General features: G+C 36.6%; 1 protein-coding gene and 1 long non-coding RNA gene across 5 annotated transcripts; one reads left to right on the plus strand and one right to left on the minus strand.

Moving 5' to 3' along the window:
- Window positions 1-714: 714 nt before the first annotated feature.
- Window positions 715-4,205, minus strand: LOC149117828 (serine/threonine-protein kinase pim-3-like). Its single transcript, XM_089276390.1, has 9 exons — window positions 4,056-4,205; window positions 3,703-3,749; window positions 3,532-3,622; window positions 3,160-3,295; window positions 2,953-3,056; window positions 2,591-2,638; window positions 1,940-2,312; window positions 1,668-1,847; window positions 715-1,378 (listed from the first exon to the last, which is right to left on the minus strand). The coding sequence occupies exons 1-9, from the start codon at window positions 4,203-4,205 to the stop codon at window positions 1,278-1,280; spliced, it is 1,230 nt and encodes a 409-aa protein (XP_089132516.1). The 3' UTR covers window positions 715-1,277.
- A 1,325-nt stretch (window positions 4,206-5,530) lies between these two features.
- On the plus strand, window positions 5,531-16,647 carry LOC110064193 (uncharacterized). 4 transcript variants are annotated; one of them, XR_016209964.1, is made up of 8 exons: window positions 5,531-5,630; window positions 8,065-8,141; window positions 9,650-9,789; window positions 10,764-10,849; window positions 12,316-12,426; window positions 12,873-12,959; window positions 13,547-13,701; window positions 15,756-16,647. It is a non-coding gene; the product is annotated as an uncharacterized LOC110064193 (long non-coding RNA). The 4 variants fall into 4 exon arrangements; XR_016209953.1 differs by having other exon boundaries at window positions 13,617-13,701; XR_016209978.1 differs by lacking the exon at window positions 13,547-13,701.
- The last annotated feature ends 5,015 nt before the right edge of the window (window positions 16,648-21,662 follow it).

A 21,662-nucleotide genomic window follows, 5' to 3' on the forward strand; every position in this document is an offset into this window, starting at 1 on the left:
TTCCCGGAAAACTTGAAATTTTTAAAGAGATTGCGACTGCAAAAAAAGCACTTCCAAAATTTTATCGCACATGGGCCTTTTTACTTTAATTTTATATGCTGCTGATGTTAATGGTTAATTAAAATTTAATTTTATATTTATTATTTAACTGTAAGCTCGTACACATAGGGGTAAAAACTACATGTATATATTACGTCATTGTAATTTAATAACAATTAATAAAAATAAAAGCATGCGAATAGTGTAAGAATAGCATTGTAATTGACAGTGGTGTAAGTAACCAGTGCCGGGTTGTTCGAAAGCCGGTTAACGCTAACCCAAGATTAAAAGTTAACCAAGTATCAATTTTTCTTGTATCAAAATGTTTTTCATTGCTTATGTATTGTGCAGTTTAAGATTATTAAAACTCAAAACTGAAAGACAAATAATATAAACAGAAAACCTCACCGAAAAGTTACAAAATTGAAATTAAAATTCTCACTAATCCTGGGTTAGCTTAATCGGGCTTTGAACAACTCGGCCCAGTATTGTAAGTACTGTAAGTAAGTTATGTAATTAGCCGTAACTTATATAGTGTATTATTATTAGTGTAATTATTTAGTATTGTAAGTAATGCATTTTATTGTACTGTTAAAAAAGATAAGATGTCAATTTTTAAAAAAAAAAAAATAATAAAATAAACATAACAGCGCAAAGGAATCAAGTGCAAACGAAGACATATTCTTTCAAACATAAGTAATTTATTCAGAAACTATTCTCATTTAAAATTTAATGTATAACTTTATGATATAATTACTCTATATACACTGCACAGATTTGCATGTCTTTGTGCCTGACTTTCTGAAAAGCTACTACGAAATAATGTATTCTCTAACGGAATAAAAAATAACGATCTATTCTTGTATCTTTTTAACAAGGCAAAGATGCTCAGTAAATTTAATAAATTAGTCCGTAATCGAGCAAATTTGGCGAATTCATGAAAGTCATCTGTCATTGATCTAATAAACGGTCAATTACAACAACAATAGATATCTTTCATAATTTGCAGCTATTGTAAAATAGTTTGTTATGACTCAACGACCATTTTATTAGACTAATATCTATTCACAGCTGTTATATATGGTCTGACTTTAGTGTGTTAAAATCTAAATTGCGCTGTTAACTTTTAATGGCTCAGAAGCCGATCAGTCAGCTACGTAATTAATATAATATTAATTATCTTTCACCTCAGTTCATTGGCTAAATAACAGATGTGTTTCACGAGTGATGATAGAAGTTTAGTCTGTCATGGCGAACCATGGATGCTGCAGAGTTTGTTTCAGGGTTGGACGATTGCTTGGAGTCGTGTTCAGCAGCGAGTAAATGAGGTTCTTTGCCTCTGTTGAAAAGAAATAAAAAGATAAATATCAAGATATATACAAAAAATAAAGACTAAGAGTCAATGAATATCAGTCGTGTATAAACATGAACGATCAGCTTGGAAATGTGGTCAAACGCGGTCCTTCGAGTTTGATATATTATAATATACCTGAAACATACCTAATTATTGGACTATGGGGCTGAAATTACCCGTTACACAATCAATATGGAAGGTGAAAGTTTATAAAGAAAGAAACTGTGAAAGTGTTTACACTTGACAAAGCAGGTAGGGATTAAGAAGGAAATACCTGGTGAAAGCTGGTGTGGTACTATAGCTGCCATGCGCAGAGCGTGACGTGGATGTTTAAATGCTGGGACTACAGGTGATAGCATATCCACAAGAAGGATTCCCATTTGCCACACAGTGCCCTGACAGCCGTCATATTGCTTGGATTTACTGAATTCAGGAGGCATGTACTGTGGTGTGCCTGAATGCAAACAAATCACACTATCACATAAGCTGCCAGGTTTTATTTTACTTGCAAATGTCGCACACCAGACACTCCAGCATTATTCTCACCTCTGAATTTCGTGAAAGGTTCTTGTTGAACTTCAGATGCCAGTCCAAAGTCAATCAACTTGGCTTCATCAGTGCGCATGTCCACTAGGATGTTCTCTGGTTTGATGTCTCGGTGTAGGACACCAGTCTCCTCGCAGTTGATGTTGGCCTGCAGGATCTGGGCAAAGTATCGTCGGGCTTCTCGTTCTGTCAGTGATCGCCCCAGGCTGTCTCGGTCATGTATGACGTCAAACAGGTCTTTACAGACTTCCGGTCTTTCCATGACGTAAACATAATGCTCATCAGTGTCGACCACTTCATATATGTCGATCACGTGACGGTGCCTTACTTGGCGCTGAAGATAAGCCTCGGATGGAATTTCTCTCCCGTTTATCTATAACAAGGAAGGAGAGGGTGAATTATTGATACACTTTAAAATATACTGTAATTTTTTACTGGTTTGCGAGACATCGTAGAATAGTAACTTTTTCCCCTAACTTCCCCTTAGCTGATATTCAGTAACAAGTTACGCTGATATAACTTTGACACGCGTAATATTCTCTGTTTACATTTTACCGACTGTGTGTAGAGAACTGCTTTTTTTTCTCTCTCTCTCTCACGGGGATAACATGAAATACTAGGTGTATGCACGCTTACTAACATTTTACCAACCTTTTTAAATTCCTTGACTGATCTTTTCTGCACAAACTTTAGCGCCACCTAAGAGGAAATATATGAAAGATTTTCTAGCTTTACTCCAGCTTTATTTCAATCATCAGCGTTATGTGTAGAATATTAAGACTGATAGATGCCGTGAGGAAAAGAGACCGCTCGATCACAGGTTTGACAAGTCCAGACCCTGGAAGCTAGGCGCGCAGAATTTTTTTGGCATGAGGTAACAACCAGTAGGAGTTAAGAATAAAATACTTTCTTTTACATTTTCACTCACGAAGAAAAGTTTCTTACGATATGAAATAATAATGACTTATTAATTATTAAAGGCCAATGTAGGAAGATTGTAGAGCTGAACGTACCGGCAGATTGTCCGCTTTGCGTGTTGCAGCGACGACTTGACCGAATGAACCAGCTCCAAGGACTTTTCCTATGTCATAATCAGCGAACTCAGCTGCAAGGCAAAAACAAAGAAAAATACAATATCAAAAAGTCTGAAACCAAATCACTTCTATAAATGTCATATTAAAATCTAGGGTTAGTTCTCGAAGCTATGGACAAATTATTACCTTTAGAAGCTAGTTTCTTGATATATTCTGGCACATCAGAAAGTTTCTCTTGATCGTCTTCATAAATAGAATCCGAAGATGACGAGCTGTCAGCCGAAAGTGTAAATTTCATCTCGGCGTTTACCCGGTCGGGTTTCTTTAGAAACAAGAAAGACGCACAAAAAAACACAGAATCATTAGTACGGCTAGAACAAAATGGTTATCGGTGTTTATGTGCTTGTGACTGGATCATTTAGAAAGCCTACAGTGCTCTAATTTTATACACAAAGCACTGTTTAGACTGTTGGGGAAATTATTGGAAGAGCTGACTGTAACATAGCGTAGAATAAAAGCAACGATTTTAAGTTTGAGAAGTATTAGAAATCAGCTTACCTCATAATCGAGGGACAAAAAGCTGTCGTAACTACTGATTTTCTTCAAATAATCTTTGTCAGACTCGCTCCAGACACATCTCAATTTGTTTCTGTAGAAAAACAAAAACGACGAATTCCTGTAGAAACTTTTATTACGTGCAAATTGTTCAAATGTATGCTTTTTAATTACCTTTGGAATTTAGAAGTTCTTTTTAGTCGTCTCTCGCTAAAGCAATCCTTGAAAAAAAAAAAAAAAAGACAAGAATTAAAATAAGTTACACTATGAATAAGCTAAACAGACAAGAATCAACACAAAGTACATTTCTTTTTTAAACAATACTGTAAGCTAAAAATACTACATTCCGTTTGCTATTTACAATTTTTTCCTATGATGACGAGAACTTAAAAAGAGAGAAATGATTAAGAAAATATTTTCGTGCTGTTCCGCAGACGTAAATCAAACCGATTCCGCGACTACAACTAATATTTCTAAAGCATTTTAGAGCGTTTACATTAATTTAAGTGAAAGGAATTCTAACTCACCTCATTTTCCGTGCGCCTTCTTTTCCTCGGTGAAGTTGTTTCAGTTTCCATTTTGCGCTTTCTTTTTAGGCGCACGCTTTCCGACAAATTAAGATAATTTTCACCACGTGATTCCGTGCTGTTTGATAAGTATTCCTTAATCTCAGACATGGTCAATTAGTCTAGTGGTTCAACAGCAAACTAACTTGTTACTGCGAGCGAACAGCGCAAGAGAATTCAAGCAGTGTCCTCGACAAGCTAACCTGCCCACAACTGATCGTTTCCATGGCAATCTTGCAAACCACAACCATTTTACCGTTTGTGACGTGTTTGTGATGTCTTGCTCGGGCTGAACGTTAAAAGCGCGCGCTACCAGATTGAGGACCAGTTGGAAGCACAATGATTTCTCTATTTTTGTCATAGTTTTAGTAAGACTTCCTTAGCTTCGATAACCAATACTAGAAGAAACAAATTTTGAATCACTATGATTCTAAACTCAGTCACCCACTCAGTGCTGAGAGAAGTGTAGTTTGCGGACTCTCTTTGTTGACTTAAAAAATCCTCAACACTCTCACGGGAAAAACCCTAGAGATCTCGAACATTGGGCATGTTAAAATTTGACGTGATATATCAAAACGAGAGATTTTATTACCATATTTATAAACACGGAGAGGAGAGTTAAAAATCCTGACGGCGCGAAAAATGCTCAAACTAGGAGAAAATCTAGACACAGAAAGCTGATAAGTGTCACAAGACAGCGCTGAACTATCAATTCCGGCTCCTGGTTGATTCCCATTATTTTTTTCAATTTTAGTGCCTCAGAATTTTGTTGTATAGTGCATTGTTTCCGCACTCTTATATTCTCCTGACAGTAAATTTGAGCGCGGGAAAAATTGCGCCTGAACGCGGGTTTCGTCTCTGATACAAAATAATAATAATAATAATGATAATATATAATTATTTTGATTGGCTGACTATATGTTTCTAATAACAAGCGTGACTTACAAATGTAGCAAAATCGTACATCCCGCCCAGGGGCCCGTTTCTCGAAATCCCCGGAAACTTTTCGGGCCCGGAAGGCCATTTTTAAGTAGTCTGTATCTAAAAACAGAGAGGTGTATACGCCTGAAACTTTTTGTATGAAGAGAACCACTTTATATTAAGAACATGTGAATAAAACAGATCTGTAATCATAAGGTTTGAGATTTTGCTACGGCTTTAACTTTTCGGGATCTTCGAGGAACGGGCCCTGAAAAGAAATCTAAAACCAGGAGCCATAATCGGGGACTAATGGCTCAAATTACACCCATAATATCAATAAATGTTTTTATAAGCATATAATATAATATTTTTAATACCACTGTACTAAATAGATTTTATATCTTTCTTGGCACGAACATTCCGTTGATTGAAGATAAACTAAGCTGCCAATCAAGAAAATACGTCAAACGTCCGGCTGTAGCAATGAAGTGATGTCATTTCCGGTTGAGTATCCCATCATGCAGTAAGAGCACAATCTAAGAGCAAGTGCCTAGAAGCATTCCTAGAAGCAAGATGTCTTCGAAAATATGGCGGGCCGATGTTACTCGTTGCGAGGTAAGACATTTTGGCGTTTTTCTGTTTTTATTTGCTCTTCTGTGGCTTGTTCGTATTTTATCATAAGTAAGATTTATTCCTTCAGATTGAAAAGTTACCTGCAGTAGTTAATGCTAGTGGAAGGAGCACATGCCAATAACATAACCCTTGATCAGGGCTTCAATACCACAGTCAATATATAGTCTAAGCTATTAGGTTTGTCTTCAGAACAAATAGTGTCCAAGAGCAAATAGCTGTGCATATTTTTGAACTCAGTTAGAAGCTGAATTGTAGGGCTTTCATTAACGTTTTCAGCAGGGGGCAACAGTCCCGAGGAAGTGGGGGTGGGGGGTGGGGGAGAGAAAAGGTCGGGGTTGCTTGTCGGAAAGTTTGAAAATTAATAACTCCTTAAAGGTACCAATATCCTGTTTTGCGGATTGAGAGGTACCAATTCTAAAACAATGTATTAACTGACACTCATAATATTTAACAGGCATGAAGATGATTATATATGAAACAAAATTAAACATCAGTTGATTGTCAAATATCTTCTGACATACGCTTTTGGACTTAGTAGCCCAAAAAGTACTGCAAAAGCTCCCGCTGTGGACCTTTTGAGGCTGAGCACCCAAAGAGGCACCAAAACCACATTTTTAACCCCTAATAGGTATGACGAGATTTTTTATAAGGAAGTCCCCCCAGGGGCAACAGGTTTCTACTGAAGGACAAAACATTTTGAACTGAACTTCTTCATTAGAAAAACTTCCTTCAGCATGGTCAAACCAGGTAGGCACAATCATTCTCACAGCCATTGAATTTGCCTGAAACTCCCTGTGAATTGCTGGTTATCCTTCTAATCAAAATTAATTATTACAAATTCCTGATTGCAGGTCCAGTTCTAGCCCCACATTCTATTGATGACATTACAGTAGAACTTTGATTTAGTGAACCTCTATATAACAAAGTCCTCGGTATAACAAACAATGTTCTTCAGTTCAGCCAAAGTTACAGTAAAATGTATGGAACAGGATCTTGATATGATGAACCTTGATAAAATGAAATCTTTGTTATAATGAACACAATACAGAAGCCAAAATGTGTAATATACCCCGATATAACAAAGACATGTCAACACATGACAGAAAGACAGAAGCAATCCTCATTGGAAGAATTTTTAATTGTGCAGTTTTAGTAGTACAGTACAGTAGTTTTCTGTTGCTAATTAAGTTGTGTTACACTGTTCTTGTTCATTATGACATTTGACAAGGTGTGCGCAAAAAAGGGAATTTCTGTGCTCCTCTTCAACGAAGGACACATTTTTATGAATGACAAAATATGAGGCAGTCTTCTTTGGAGGAATCTTTTGATTGAGCATCTTGATTAACAATATTACTATAGTCGTAACGTAAAGAAGTTTCTGTTGTTTAAGTTTTCAGTTGTTATGTTATTCATTAAGCTGTTCATTATGACATGTGACAAGTCAGTTGCAATTGTTAAAATTTTGATGACCTGTTTAGTTTTCCGGTGCTATAGCTATATCTAGATCTGTACAGTGTACTGTAACTTCATATGTAGATATTAAAGCACAAAACTAATGTTATTTACAGTACTTAATTGTTCAGATCCAGAAATGCTGGGTAGTGCAACATAACACCATGGAAAAAAACAAAGAGAGCAATACCTCGATATACTAAACATTTTCAATTGGTTGTTTTTCTGCAAATTCATTATATTGAGGTTTTACCCCATTCTCTTAGCACTTAAATCAAGGATCCACTTTATTGAATGGCCAGCTCCTTGAGCAGGCAAGATTAACCAAATCCTGTACTGTGATTGACTAACCCAACGGGCAAGCTTATGCTATCTTGCCACTCAGGGTTACATGCTGTGTCCTACAAGAAAAAGTTGTTCTATATCTCATATAATAATTCCTATATTAACTAACTATTAGCTTGTCCACTCAAGATGGCTGAATATTGGCCAGGGTTGTCATTAAGTGTTAATTTACCTTGTAGCCTTGATCTTTACACCGGTAACAAACTTGTTACTTTGTGGGTAAATTAATATATAGCAGATCCTGTTGATTTTTGGCCCCATATCAATGGGTGGATGGCCACTTTTCTAATCCTGGCTAAGAGCTTGTTCCCTACAGTTTTTACAACTTATGGGAGACACTAATGGCTTTTTTGATCAAAAGAAGTTCTGAAATTATTCACCTGATTACTCCCTGAATAATCCATTGGGTCTAATTACTGTAAAATTTACAAAATTCTGATCAGTCAATGGCCAATGCGCATTTAGGGTGGAGAGTACAAAGCTGAGTGATTGTACAGTATGATGTGAAAGTTTGTATAGTCACTTAGACTTGAAATAATTAAAATGTAGAAATATGAATGTACATAATGTACCGTAGTTTAAGATGGATCTCATACATGTACATCGTTTGTTCATACAGAATGAAACACATCAAACTAGAAGGAACCTAGATTTTCAAGACAGGACATGATAATATCAACATAGAAACTATGATTGGTAGGTAAGTGATAACAGCGGCTATTAAAGCAGCCTTTTGAACTATAATGAGTTTTATCTTTAAAAAAAAAAAACAGGATTGTCCGATTCCTAGTATAGTCTGATCTTTTTTTTTTCTATTTGGTTTGAAAAATATGTCAACCTACATTGTTTTGATGTAACAGCCTTACTACGGTCAAACCTCTCATAAGCGAACATGCAAAATTCCAAGCCTACAATGTAGGTGGGAGGTGGTCGGTTACAAGAGCTTAGACCAACCAATTTTAGACCAATGGGTCAAAATTTTGTCTCATTAGCATATGGTAACTGCAGAGACTTTTTATTCATGTGAAAAGTCAATTTTGAAAAAAAATCCTGTACTTTCCATTGAAAAATTTCTGTCTCTTGTACTACTCAGGAATGCAGTATGGTTACAACAACTTATTATCCAATGCACACTCTATTATCTGTCAAGTGGTTGCTTACAGGAGGTTAAAAACAAAAGAAAATTTCAAACTTTTAGTTCTAAGAGTGGTCGCGGTCGCTTATGAGAGGTTGTCGCTTACAAGAGGTTGCAAATATAGTGATTTGACTTGGAAACTTTTAGTATTTTGGAAAACTGGTCGCTGAGGGGAGGTGGTCACTTATGAGAGGTGGTCACAACCAGAGGTTCGACTTAAGTTGCAGGTCTTCACCTTGCGTAGTTTCAGTGACCCAAGTGACAGGGAAATTTCATGTTCTCAGATGGCTGTAGCACAGTCAAGAAATGATATCCATTTTTTTTAATTTCCATGTCACAATCTCACATAGATTCCCTCAGCCAAATAAAAAAATATCAGATATTCACTTAAGCTTACAGTTTTAAATTCCTAGGCAGCATCTTGCAAAGTCTGAAGTAAAATCCCATCATTCATTGGCAGGTCTCCAAAGTATTGAAAGCAATTTCAATGTTCCTTCATGAAAACCCCCATTCCTATATGTATTATTAAATAAATGTTGTCCTTCAGAAGCTAAATTCGCCATTAGACTGCCAAGCTGAAATTTGTACTTGTTACTGCCAAATATTTTGTGGTTTTTGTATTTCGTTTCTAGTCTTGAACAATTCTTTGTATTAATCAATGGACACTTTTGTGGATATGTGTACCCACATACAGCAAAGGAAACAAAGAAAGCTACTACCCTTTGCATTACTGCTAATGTGTTCAAAAACACCTCCATTCTTAGTCAAGTTGTCAAAGTGTGTAGATCAAACTCTTAAGTCAACTCGCTGCATATGAAATCCCTCATGCGACAAAATTTCAAAACAGTTTCACCATTTCTCAGTCATGTCTCAACAACTCTTGTCTACAATGCTTCAGTCTCTATACATTGCTTCAGTATTTGATTTGTTACGGTTGGCATCATTCTATGTACATTGCTTCACTCCACTACATCATTTAACCATTGATGCCTGTGCCAGCCATAACCAGCAATAACAAACATTTGGCCTTTGTTCCACTTCTGACGTGATCACCAAATTTGTTCTGCAGGAGGAAAAGATCTTTCCAGTGATACCCAGATCAAAGTGACTGGGTCAATTGAGCCTGAAAATTATGCACGAAAATGCTCAGAAATTGAAGTGAAAAACTCAGAGGAAAATTTCCCCCCAACTATGCTTGGCTACTACCTGGTAAGATTTGGCCATCTCAGTTATGCTTCCTTGTGAATTTGTGAACTGTAAGCAAGCCCAGTAGAAGGTCAACCACTGCAGCAAAAAGATAAGAAAAAGAGAAAAAGGAAAGACGAAAACAAGTCAAAAAACCAAAAAGCCTAGAGACTTACATGTGCATGGTGTAAGGTCACTTTCTTGTCCGAAACCTGCAACCAAAATTTTGATTTCTGCGCGTGCCTGAGCAAAAATGTTGTAAAATGCAATGCTAGAGGAAAGAAAGGCATGCTATCATGTTACAAATGCTTTTTGAGAAGACAAGTTAATTTAGCTCATATCCAGGCTGAAAATGCGTTTTTGCCAGAAAGCTCTGGGTGTCAATGGGTTCATGCTGTTTGCAGTCAGTTGTGCCTTGAACATTATTCTGACAAGCATTTAAAACATATTTAGAATATCTCTTACAATGTGAGAATACAGGATTCACAAATGTTTGGTTTGTTTGAATAGGCCCTTTGCAGGATCCGGTCACATGGTACAGAATTAATTACATGTACGCTGGGATGCAAGTTAGGCAGTGGGACTTCCAAAACAAAGGAACGTCGGGCTGGACTGGTACGAATTCCTTTGTTTTGGAAGTCCCACTGCGTAACTTGCGTCCCAGCATAATTAATTCCGTATCATGTGACCAGATCATGCAAAGGGTCTATTTTAAGGAAAATGGCCAATTCGAAAGAATGTTACATGTATATGGAAGCAAACAAACGCAAGGGCTCAGACAACGGGGTCCTAGAAAATGTTTGGAACACACATGACAAAACTGAAGATGATGAATTTTTAAATGCCAATCTAGACATAAAACAAGGGAAATACCGCTCAAGGAAGATTACGATCATCTTGACCCGCATCAACAACATATTTTTAATTGACTTATGTAGTTTGTAAAACTACAAAGGTTAATTGTCATCAAGGTTAAATTATTTCTTGTTTCTTGCTAGATACAGAACAGAGAAACAGCAATGAAAGTATATGCTGAGACTCAACAGGAGAAAGAATCACATAGAAACATTGGATTCCATATCAAGTGAGTTACAGTTTCTTCGTGTTTTGTTTCAGTTACTAGGCATGACAGTGCATGATTCAGGTGGAAAATTGTCAATAGAGATGTTACTGTTTCAGTGTTTGGCTTTTTCAAAAAACCTGTAATTGTTATGTGGCAGTACTACACCTTAGCCCCTCAGGGGCAGGGTGGACAAAAATTCCTTAAAACTGCAATGCCTGGGGAACTGTTGTTGAGGAGTATTCTTTTGTGGGATGATGGGCACTGACTCAAGACTCGGTAGCCTGCCAGACTATTATTAGCCGTATTAGCCACGCATGCAAAAATGACGCAGGTAATACTAGGAGGAAATGAAAACAACTTCAGCACTTGAAGTGCGTTAAACCGTTGTGGTATACATAGCTTCAGACTGCTTTTAAACATGTTTTAAGCCATTAGGACCAATAAAATAATTTATGACAGAAAGGGAAGATAAACAACCGATAAAGGAGTTCTAATTTAAACTTGCTTTCTCACACGAGATTCATGGCATCATACGAGCATGCGCTAAATGAAAGGCATGCACAGTTCAATACCCGCACAAGGTTGTAATAACCTGTCTGTGATCCAAAATTTCTCAAAACCTACTGTACAACCCATGATAAAATTTTCACAGTTGATCTGTAGGAGCAAATCACATTTATCACCAAAATTTAATTTGGTCTTTGAGCCATTTCACAGTTTCTTTGTTTGTGAAAAATCTGTCTTGCAGATTTTTATTTTACTTTGCATGAATGTTTGATCAGCGCCAATTTCTAGTTCCTTAAATTTTGAGGTGGGGTCATGCGGGTTGATTTTAAGAAACTAGTGTCATTAATCTTCCAAGTGCTCAGTCTCACCTAGGCACTAAGTTGTTCATTTTGATCAAAACAACTTGACAGGAAACAGTAACTAGAAAAAATGAAAAACATAGATCTTGGAAATTTTTCAAAAGAGTTGAAAGTTGGGCTTTTACATGTATAATCCATCAAAAAGGTAGTAAGCCATCTTAAGCACACTGGACTGCAGATCAAGAAGTCAGGGTGTCTGTGTTGTGTTCTCGGAAAAGACACTTTACTCCGAGTCTACCTTAGCGACCTTCAGGAGTACCTGTACCAAGAGGTTTAATAAGTACTGGGTGCTAACCGTATGGCAGACTGTACATCCCATCTCATCCTACATGTTTCATTGTTGAACCTTGCCCCTTGAGTTGAAACTCCTAAAACTCTGATAATGTTTTTAATTGTGTAGTTCTGTGAAACAGACAGTCACTCGCATCCCATCCATCGGGAAATAGAACCACTCAATATCACTTAATGTGACAGAGACTGGGTTAAGCTGTGGTGATAGATCACTTTGATCACTTGGATGCCTACTGCAGACTTTACTTTAACTTAATAGTCCAAACTCACCCTAGTAGGGTTAAAACTTTAAAAACCTGATGACTTATTTTCTTGTGTATTTTTTTCAAGGCTTTCATAAAGGTTGAAACAGTTCCCATTTCTTATTACGCAAACCATAAAGCTCTGTGCTAAGACTTCTGTGGAGAAGGATTCATACTGAGGCAATAGATTCCATATCAGGTGAGTCTAAGTGGTTGGTTGGAGAATTTTTCAGTTACTTGATTGTACTAGTGCTAGGAATAATGGTACACAATGCAGAAATAAAAGCAAATGGAGATGTTATTGTTTCGTGGTTCAGCTATTACACTGCATTGTGTTTTTTACATGACATTTTACACTCTCGATGCCTCTCTCCACCCAGATATACAAATGGGTACTAGGTGAATTTCGTACCAGGGTTGACCCTGCAACAGACTGATATTCCATTTAATGGGAGAGGGGAAGTAGAAAGATGCCTTATCAGTTGATGCTACAGAAACTTTTCACCTTAAGTTCATCCTCAAAACTCCTCCTAGTAAGGTTGAAACTTAAAAAATCTGATGACTTACTTTTAATTATGTTAGTTTGTAAAACTTAAGAGATCAAGGAATTCCATAAAGGTTAAAACATATGCAGTTTATTACTAGATACAAAACAGATAAGCAAGGAAAAGAGCTATGTGCTGAGACTCGAGAGGAGGAAAAATCAAATTGAAACATTGGATCCCATAGTAGGTCAGTCACAATTTTATATACGTTTTTGGTATGACTAGGACTAATTTGCAAAATGCTGGTAGAAAATTAAAATGAATAGAGATGTTATTGTTTCACTACTGTTCAGCTATTCAACAAACCATTGTTATGTGTCAGTATATCCCTTAGCCCAGGGGTGGGGGGAGGGGCTGGCCCTTCAGACTAAGGGATACTATTGCTAAGGAGTATTGTTTTGTGGGGGGAGGGACATAGTGGTCTAATGGTTAGTGTACTGGGCTGCTCATCAAGCAGTCTGGGTTTGAACCAATGTTTGGGGTCTCTTTGTTGTGTTCTTGGGCAAGGCTCTTTATTCTCACAGTTAGGTTGACTACATTTCTCCAACTAGGTGTGAAAATGGACACTGGGTGAATGTAATAGTGGGTGCTAAGCCTGTGTCAGACTAGCATCCCATTCAGGCAGATTAGAATTTACGCCTTAACTCTTAATGCAGTAGTGACCTGGATAAGCTGGTGGTTTGGATCACCTAAGCAGACTTAACTTTACCTTTATTGGATCGTAACTTTTCCCTGTAGGATTAAAATAGAAAAAATCTGATGGTTTATTTTCAGTTGCAACAGATTTTGAAATTAAGAGGTGAAGGATGTCACAAAGGTTAAAATATTACCTGATTCGCACTAGGTACAAAACGAAGAAGGAACAATAAAAGCTGTGCTGAGACTCTAGAGGAAAAAGAATCAAATAGAGACATTGGATCCCTTTTTAGGTGAGTCACAATTTTCTTTTAAAAGGAAAGAGTTTTTATTACTTAATAGTGCTTGTAAAAGGTAAAGGTAAAGTCTACATACAAGCCAAGTGGCCCATTTCTCCCCGTTTCTGTGGCATGAAGCGACTAGGAGTATATCTGCTCCCCCCTGGATGGGTTGCTAATCCATCACAAGGCTACCCCCAGCATTTAATTTGCTGGTCCCCATGTATACACCTGGGTGGAGAGAGGACACTGTGAGATTTAAGTTTCTTGTCCAAGAACACTGCACAATATCCCCCGGCCAGGGCTTGAGTGCAGACTGCTCAATCCAGAGATGAGTGCATTAACCGTGAGGGCACCGTGCATTTACATGTGCACAATGAAAGCAAAGAATTTAAACGAATAGAGAAGTTTTTGTTTCACTGTTCAGTTATTTCAACAAACCCTTGTTATATGTTATGGCTAATTAGATATCCTAACCCTTCTGGGTTAGGTTATATGAACATTCGTTAAGAATTGAATGCCTGAGGTACTGTTGTTGACCAATATTCGAATATGTGAGACAAGGGGCCTAATTGGATCAATGACCAATTGCTTTCCAGTTTATTTATCAATGCTTCCTCGTGAGTGATCAGCTTACAATTTCTCACAGTCTCAAACATAATCATGAATAAACTGTTGCGAGGATTTAGAGAGTAATCTCAAAAAGGAATTGTCTAGATAACTCGAAACCAGTGAGGAGAATTTGTTTCTTCACTAAGGACTCTGAACGAGGATAAAGCGATGAGAAGAAAGGCCAAGAAAGGATATGAACTGGAGGATATTGTCTTGATATATCACTAAATTCTCACAACAGACCCTGAAAGAAATTTACAACAAAGAACACCAGACAGCCTGAAAATTTAGTCGTAAAGTTCTTGTTGAAAAAAAATCATGTACGTTTTCATTTCAAGATTGCCATTAGAAAAAAAAGTACCAAATTTTATTTTGTTACAGAAAGTACATGAAAATATGGCATAAATCCAATTAGAAGCACCTTTTAAGGCATAATAACGGTGCCACATGATAGTACTGCATGTGTCCTGGAAGTGCAAACGTCAATCTCATCGTATGCTAAAACTTAAATAGTGGGAGGGAAATGCCTCGTTGCCTCATAACTGTGCTCAAACCACGGAGTTTTTTTATTAATTGCCATGAGATTTTCGGATTTCCACCGTTATGTGAATTTCCCTTTGGGATTTCGGATACCCCTGGGAAATTTCTTGAAACAATAAGCTCTCAATTTGAAAGTCGTTTTCAGTCGTAGTTTCATAAAAGTCGTCTTGTCAAAACTAGCTGTAGCTGTCGAGTTGTCAGATCAAAGGTGAACAAGACAAAACCAAGTTACCTGTAAAATTACTATAAAATCCATTGTAAGTCACGAATTGTGTTGCACTTGCCTTTTAGAAAATGGTTTTCGTTTGTTTGCATATTAAAGTATTGCATTTGAACAACGGTTTAAATTTTAAAGCAACTTTGTCTTGTTGTTTGCCTGTGTAAATATTTTTGTGTAAATGTTTGTTTCTATTTGTTCATAAGCGTCCAGCAAAGTACAGTTATTTTTATACTTTAAAAATGTTAAGCTACCCGAGACATTCTTATTTTAAAAAAAATTTCATTAGAAATGTAAAGATTGGCGACTATTGACCGCTCTTAAATTCATCCTCAAGAAGAAAATTTAAATATTACAGCCCGTTTTGTCGTTAATATTTTTGCCGTGAAATCTTTAGTGTACTATTTTGCCTGTGAGCTTTTCTCCTGCAAACGTTGCAAATGAAGGTTAATTTTTGAGTGCTATATTTTTTAGCTCTTGTTATTTATTTCGTGTTATTGCTTGTCCGCGTTTTAACTTGTTCTTAATATCATTATGTAAACTCTGTTTCTGTGGTGATGATATAACCAAGCGACAAGCGCGTTCCCGATGAGAGAATTAACTTGTAAGCTTTAATCGAGTATACACTGAATGTACATTTTGTTCTTTAGGTTTCAGTATACCCATTGTTAATTGGACGTTTTATTTGTCTTTCTTTCAGGCTGCCATCTCAAGCGTTCATGCAGCGACATTAACATGGAGATAGAAGCAAAGGACTTCGTTTAGATGTTTCTTCTGTGGATTACGTTTTAAAAGTAAGGTAGATTCACAAGACAAAGTTTGTCTCGATTGAGTTTCTTGCGGCCACATTGTTAGGGCGGAGCTCGTATTAGTGATTTCACAACACAAAACTGAAGAGCGAAAAAGAGACATTGGAATTACTGTCAAATTGTCAATTATCTACCAAATTGTCTTGTATCGTGCTAGTTTTCCAGGAGGCCGTGAATTGTATTTTAAGTTTGTAGCTTTAAAATTAAGGTAGAATGTTAGCATTACCTAGATTAGCTTTTTTGCAACCCAAATTTTCAGCCTGGAAGTCTCGTTATTAAACTTGTTAAAATTACTATGTAGTGGTCTTGTATCAATTTCACAAATTCACTGAAATCGTTTTGGTTTCGAAGACGCATCGACTTGATGAAAAGGTTGCGCTTTTAAAAGGGCCAGGAAAAAATTGATAAGAAACTAAGTCTTTTAATAGAAAAATTGCCCTTAGAAAAAAAGGTCTGCAATTTTAAATGGTGTTTGGTTTAGAGTCAAACATATACCGAGTCTTTTGGCGGCAAAAATCTTGCACTATGTAAGATTTTTCGCATTAAAAGTCAAAGTGTATGCTTGACTTCTGGCTAGACTCCGTTCAAAAGCGCAGAAATTTTTTTCTTTTTGACAACCCTACATAGTCAAAAAATAGTAAAAGAGATAGCCTACATTTTGACTAGTTTCCAGGCCCTTTTAAAAGCGCATTTTTTTTTCAATTTTGTTTACTTAAACTTTTAAATTGTTTGTAATGAATTTCCATTGAATTATTAAAAAGCCAATAAAAGTTTTATTGAAGACGCGTGTGTAATTGACTTCTATTTACAGTAGTGTTGTTGTTGTCTTTATTATTTATTAACAATGCTAAAATAATGTACACAGTAAAAACTACCACTTGATGATTTCATTTCATTTTATTGTCTTGCTATAAGTAACTAATTAACTAATTGAAAATCAGTTAAATTAAATTAAAACGTGTAAAGGAAAAGTTCGCGTCTAAAAACTAAGACTTTTGGCGGGAAAATTGAAAAAATTTGCACAGCGTTTACCCTTACAACTATTTTGAGAAAAAAATTTAAAGAGTACCCTTCAGAAGTTTTTGATCGCAAAAAATTCTCAAAGGCAATAGTTGGAAAATATCCCGTCAAAAATAGCTGCATCACCCCGCGTTGAAAAAGTAATTTTGATATTTCATTACGATTTCATTTTTTTTTCTTCTCAAATAAATTGTTGCCAAACAGTCTTCAAATTTCATTTTTCAACGAACTTCGCGATAGTTTTTGTGCGAGGTGATTCAAGAGTTCCTCGAGACATGAAAAACATGAAATGGCAAACGGATCAAATAGGCGACAAAATAAAATTTGCTTCCGAAATGGATTTTTGAACCTCGCAAAATAACCGTGAAATACCGTTTCAGCCAACGGGGTTAAATTTCACATCCAATCTGAAACTGTAGCTTGCCATTTCATATCTTTCTCTGTCAGACGATAATATAGATGGTACACTTCGGTTTAGTTGCACAGGAGCAAGAACACTTAAGTAAATCAAAATCCAATCGTTGATTGTCCAATTTCGATGCTTTATAAACCATTTAAAATTTTGAAATAAGTTAATTTTCTCTTCCGATGCGACCGTTCGCACCAAGCTCTTTTCCCGTGCAACAAACCAACGAGTAAGCACCACAAAATAATCAATATCTGGTAGTACAAAGATGTTTATTCCTAAAATAACACATTTTCTTCAGCCGGCTACAAAACGATGTCGGAACAATCCACCGTGAAAGTTTAAATCTCTTGTTGAAAAGATTTCCAAATTATTTACTCTATTTTGAACAAAGCTTATCGAAGAAAAATGCTTATGTACTTCTTTTGCAAGTCCAGAAATTTAAACGTTAGAACTGAACGACAAATGTTTTGCAAAGGCGCCACGAAAACTTTGTATGACAAGGCAAATACGCAAAATATTTTCATCCTTGTTAACAAATTTGTTGCTGGTCTTTGTAGTTTTGGTTAGGACTGTTACAAAATTGTTGGCAGCCTTTTAAATATTGAAAACAATCAGTGCAACAGCTAATTTTAAATGCTTATTGTGAAGTAGCTGCACGCGAAAGGTTGTCTTTTTGCAGGTCATTGCTAGACAATTGTTGAAAAACAAAAGATGCCAGACTCTAATTTGATTTGCAAATATTAAAGTATTGAGAGAAACAGCGTTTTTTTTTTCAGTTGTTCTCCGCGATCCTGAACTCATTTGTACTTCAAAGCTGAAAATATCAATTCTCCTTTAAGATTATCTTACTTGGTCTTATCTGTACTTCTGAGAATTTGGTAGCACATGAAGACAACATCTCCGAGTCGATGATTTTGTTTATCACTCTCGTTATACGTCTTAGCGTTTTCCTTTTCACTACACCTTTTATAAACCAGATATTGATCTTAGAAGCCAAAACTTTCAATATCTAGTGGTTAAACAAACGTTGATCGGTCGTTAAGGTGGCACTTTCATAAATTGAGTTGTGTAGTATGTCAAATAACCTGAAGATATTTTCAATTTATTTTGAAGTACCTGTGGTACAACAATACGCAAGAAAAGTTTCAATTTATAGCTAAAAACTACTATCTCGGTAATCACATGATTCGATTGGAATGCAGTTTGTTATCTCTTTCGTTACCGTTGGGAAATCTTCGGAAATTTTCGGTTGATCTCCGAAATTCTATCATCGGCGATCTTCTGAATACCTCAAATGCCCTTCGGCATCCGAAATCATATTTCTAATTCATTAATCTTCGTTGTAATCGGCAATCGGCGTTTTTGGCCAGAGTCGATGTTTGTTCTTAAGCGTGTTTTTGTAAAGAATTTCACAATCAGTGTGTGTCTATGTGATCAATTCAGATGGCCATTTGTTCTCTTTGAAGAGTCATTTTCATTGTCCTGGCATTTTTCTGCCTTATTAAATTATGATTTGGAGGCTTTATTCGATGAAAATGTAATATTTGAAGATAATTTAAAACTAGCAAGACGATTCAAATTTGTTACAGAATAATTTCGTTTGTGCCAAAATATATTTTTCGTTGTAGTACAGCCCATTTAAATCTCCGTTTGCCTAAAAAAATACCCACGCAATGTTACAATCGATTCCTATATAAAACGTACGCGTTTTGATCAAAAAAATTTAGATGGTGTTGCCAAATATAATGCCACCGTAAAAATTCAACGTTGTTTAACCACTCAAAATATTTCTTGAAATCATGTCGACCAAAATGGTGGCCACCAGAATCGAGATCTCAGATTAATCACGGCCGAAGGTTAGCTATTGAAAAATTCATCACCCGTTCGAAACAAATAATTACCTCGACTTCTACTAGAAACAACTTCGACAACTTATCCTTACAACGTATAAAGCTTCAAATATATTGCCACCATTTTAATCAACAGTTATGAAAGATTAAAATTCTTATCTCGTTGTCATCTCCAATGTTGAATACACATCAACTCCCCGTGAGTTTCAATCTCTTGTTTCGTTCGTAAGGTCGTACCAATGAATTCCTTCTTCTCCTTAAAAAGAAGACAAAAAAAGAGAGAAACATTAGCGTTTTCTAGGGACAAATGTATTTCCAGGATACACTATTACTACCAGGGCAAACAGCGACCAAAGGGCTGCACGTGGTAACGGTTTTCAACTTTCCAGGAGCAAAAGGCAACGAGAAGAAGAGGAAATATCAAACAAATTCAGCGCAGGAATCTTACAACTTACGCAAAAATTAATTGAAGCTCTTCACCGTAGTGATCGCAAAACTGGTTTATGAACGAAGCGTTGTGCAGCTCAGTAAAGAAAATTGCGAGCGAAGGGTGGAACTTTACATTAGGAAGGTAGAAATTGTTCCGTTTGGTGAACAGCGAAAGGATGAAAACGTACACTCACCATTAGTATTTTAATACTTCTATTTTGTCCTGCTTTATCTTCTTGGAAGGATTAACATGGGAAGACCCGGCATCACAAGGAACACATAAATCCACATCTTCACACTATGACGAAGTGTTTGGTTTGACGCAGATTCATGAATATTGATCACAACTCTGACACAAACATTGCCGCATATTTTCAAGACTTGGACTTTAATTGTTATGCAAAACTATTGTATTACTCAAAAATATCAGTGTCACTCCAGATCTTTGCATTTTTAGGTTTTGTTAAGTCTTCGTCCACACCACGACGGGGGACTTTGAAAACGAAGCTTTATTTTTTTCTCCGTTTAGGCCTACCGTCCACATTAATGAATCCGTCACGAATTTAAGAAAACGGAGCTTTTCGAAACCGCTCTTCAAACCGGAGGAATTTGAAAACACCAGCTTTTCGTATTCGTGTGGACGGAAAACATTTTGAAAACGGAGCTTTTCAAAAACGATGGCGTCACGATAATCATTTGATCTCCAGACCGAGTTTTCCTCAAACACAAATCCAAAATGACCGGTGATTGTTGCACTTTTAAATTCCTCTGGCGTAGTGTGGACAGAAAACATTTGATGTGTTGTCAGAGAGAAACTTCTCCGGCGTAGTGTGGACCGGACTTAAGGTCAGTCCCCAGTATTGCACTGCGCATCCCTACTGCGCATAATTTCACGCGTGATTAGCGCGCGCGCTTTAAAAAATGGCGGCTTTTTCTTTACGGCTGGACCTCGCCATAGAGGTAAATCGTCATTTCCTCGAAAACGAGTGTGGTGATCTATCATTTTTTCCGTTGTTTTGAATTGAGTAATATAAATTTCTCTATGTAAAATAAATATGGACCAATTCTCAGAGTAGATCAAGAAACAATCGTCGGAAACGTAAATTTAGCAAGCAATCGTGACTATAATCATGGTGCTATTATAAGGATTTATTGGGTACAAACAAGGTGCTGTTGCTCCCAAACGAACATGGGGACACCTCATTTTTATTTCATAATTTAATTTCCTATAATATAAACAATCAATAGGCCAAGTTTGACAAAAATCTCAGCGTAGGTTCTATTTCAGTGGAATGACCTTAATACAGTAATAAGCGAAAATAAGTACTTCCATAAGGACTGATTAACGCGGTTCCCACGTTTCGTTAAATAAACCTTTTCTGGTAATGTTTTTGGTCGATTTTTGCAGGTTTTAAATATCATTTTTGCAGGTTTTTAAATATCAATCTATAGAATACCCGATTCTTTGCTGCAGAGAATTTACTTGTCAACGCCCCATCAGGGGAAAGACGAAACCAAAAAAAACTAAAGCACGAAAAATTAAAAAAAAAATGACGTTAGTTATAAGACGTGAAGCTACAGTAACTGTTCTAAAATCCGACAAGGAAGGAAATTTTCTGAAATCCTGGACTGTTCACAAGCGCTTTCCACATTTCTAGTGATAGGTTCTATTTTTACGTTTTCAATTTCCCCAGAAATAATACAGCAGCATTCCAACAACAACAATAACAAACCACTTAAGAATAAGTCCATTAACAAGTCAAACAATCCACAAAAAAGTTATCATAACAAGAACAAAGAAAATCATAATAAAGCGAAGCATAAACGGGTACAGAAAAGAGGTCAGCGAAAATAGTGCCTCAAAAAAAAAAAAAAAAAAAAAAAATAGTCCCTCAGCTACACAAGCAGGATCCGCTCCCTGTGTTTCGGCGCGCGTAGCTCGACGCAAATAGCCTCCGCGCCTACAACTGTAGGCACAGATGGTCCCATACTCTCGGGCGCGAGCTGGTTTTACCCGGATGGTCCCATACACCTTGGGAACGAATAAGCCACTTCCAATTTGAGCACAGATGATCTCATACTTCTTGGAG

The sequence above is a fragment of the Orbicella faveolata genome, unplaced genomic scaffold, assembly GCF_042242905.1.
Source record: "Orbicella faveolata isolate gen_17 unplaced genomic scaffold, um_ofav_v1 contig_1, whole genome shotgun sequence".
Lineage (NCBI taxonomy): Eukaryota > Metazoa > Cnidaria > Anthozoa > Scleractinia > Merulinidae > Orbicella > Orbicella faveolata.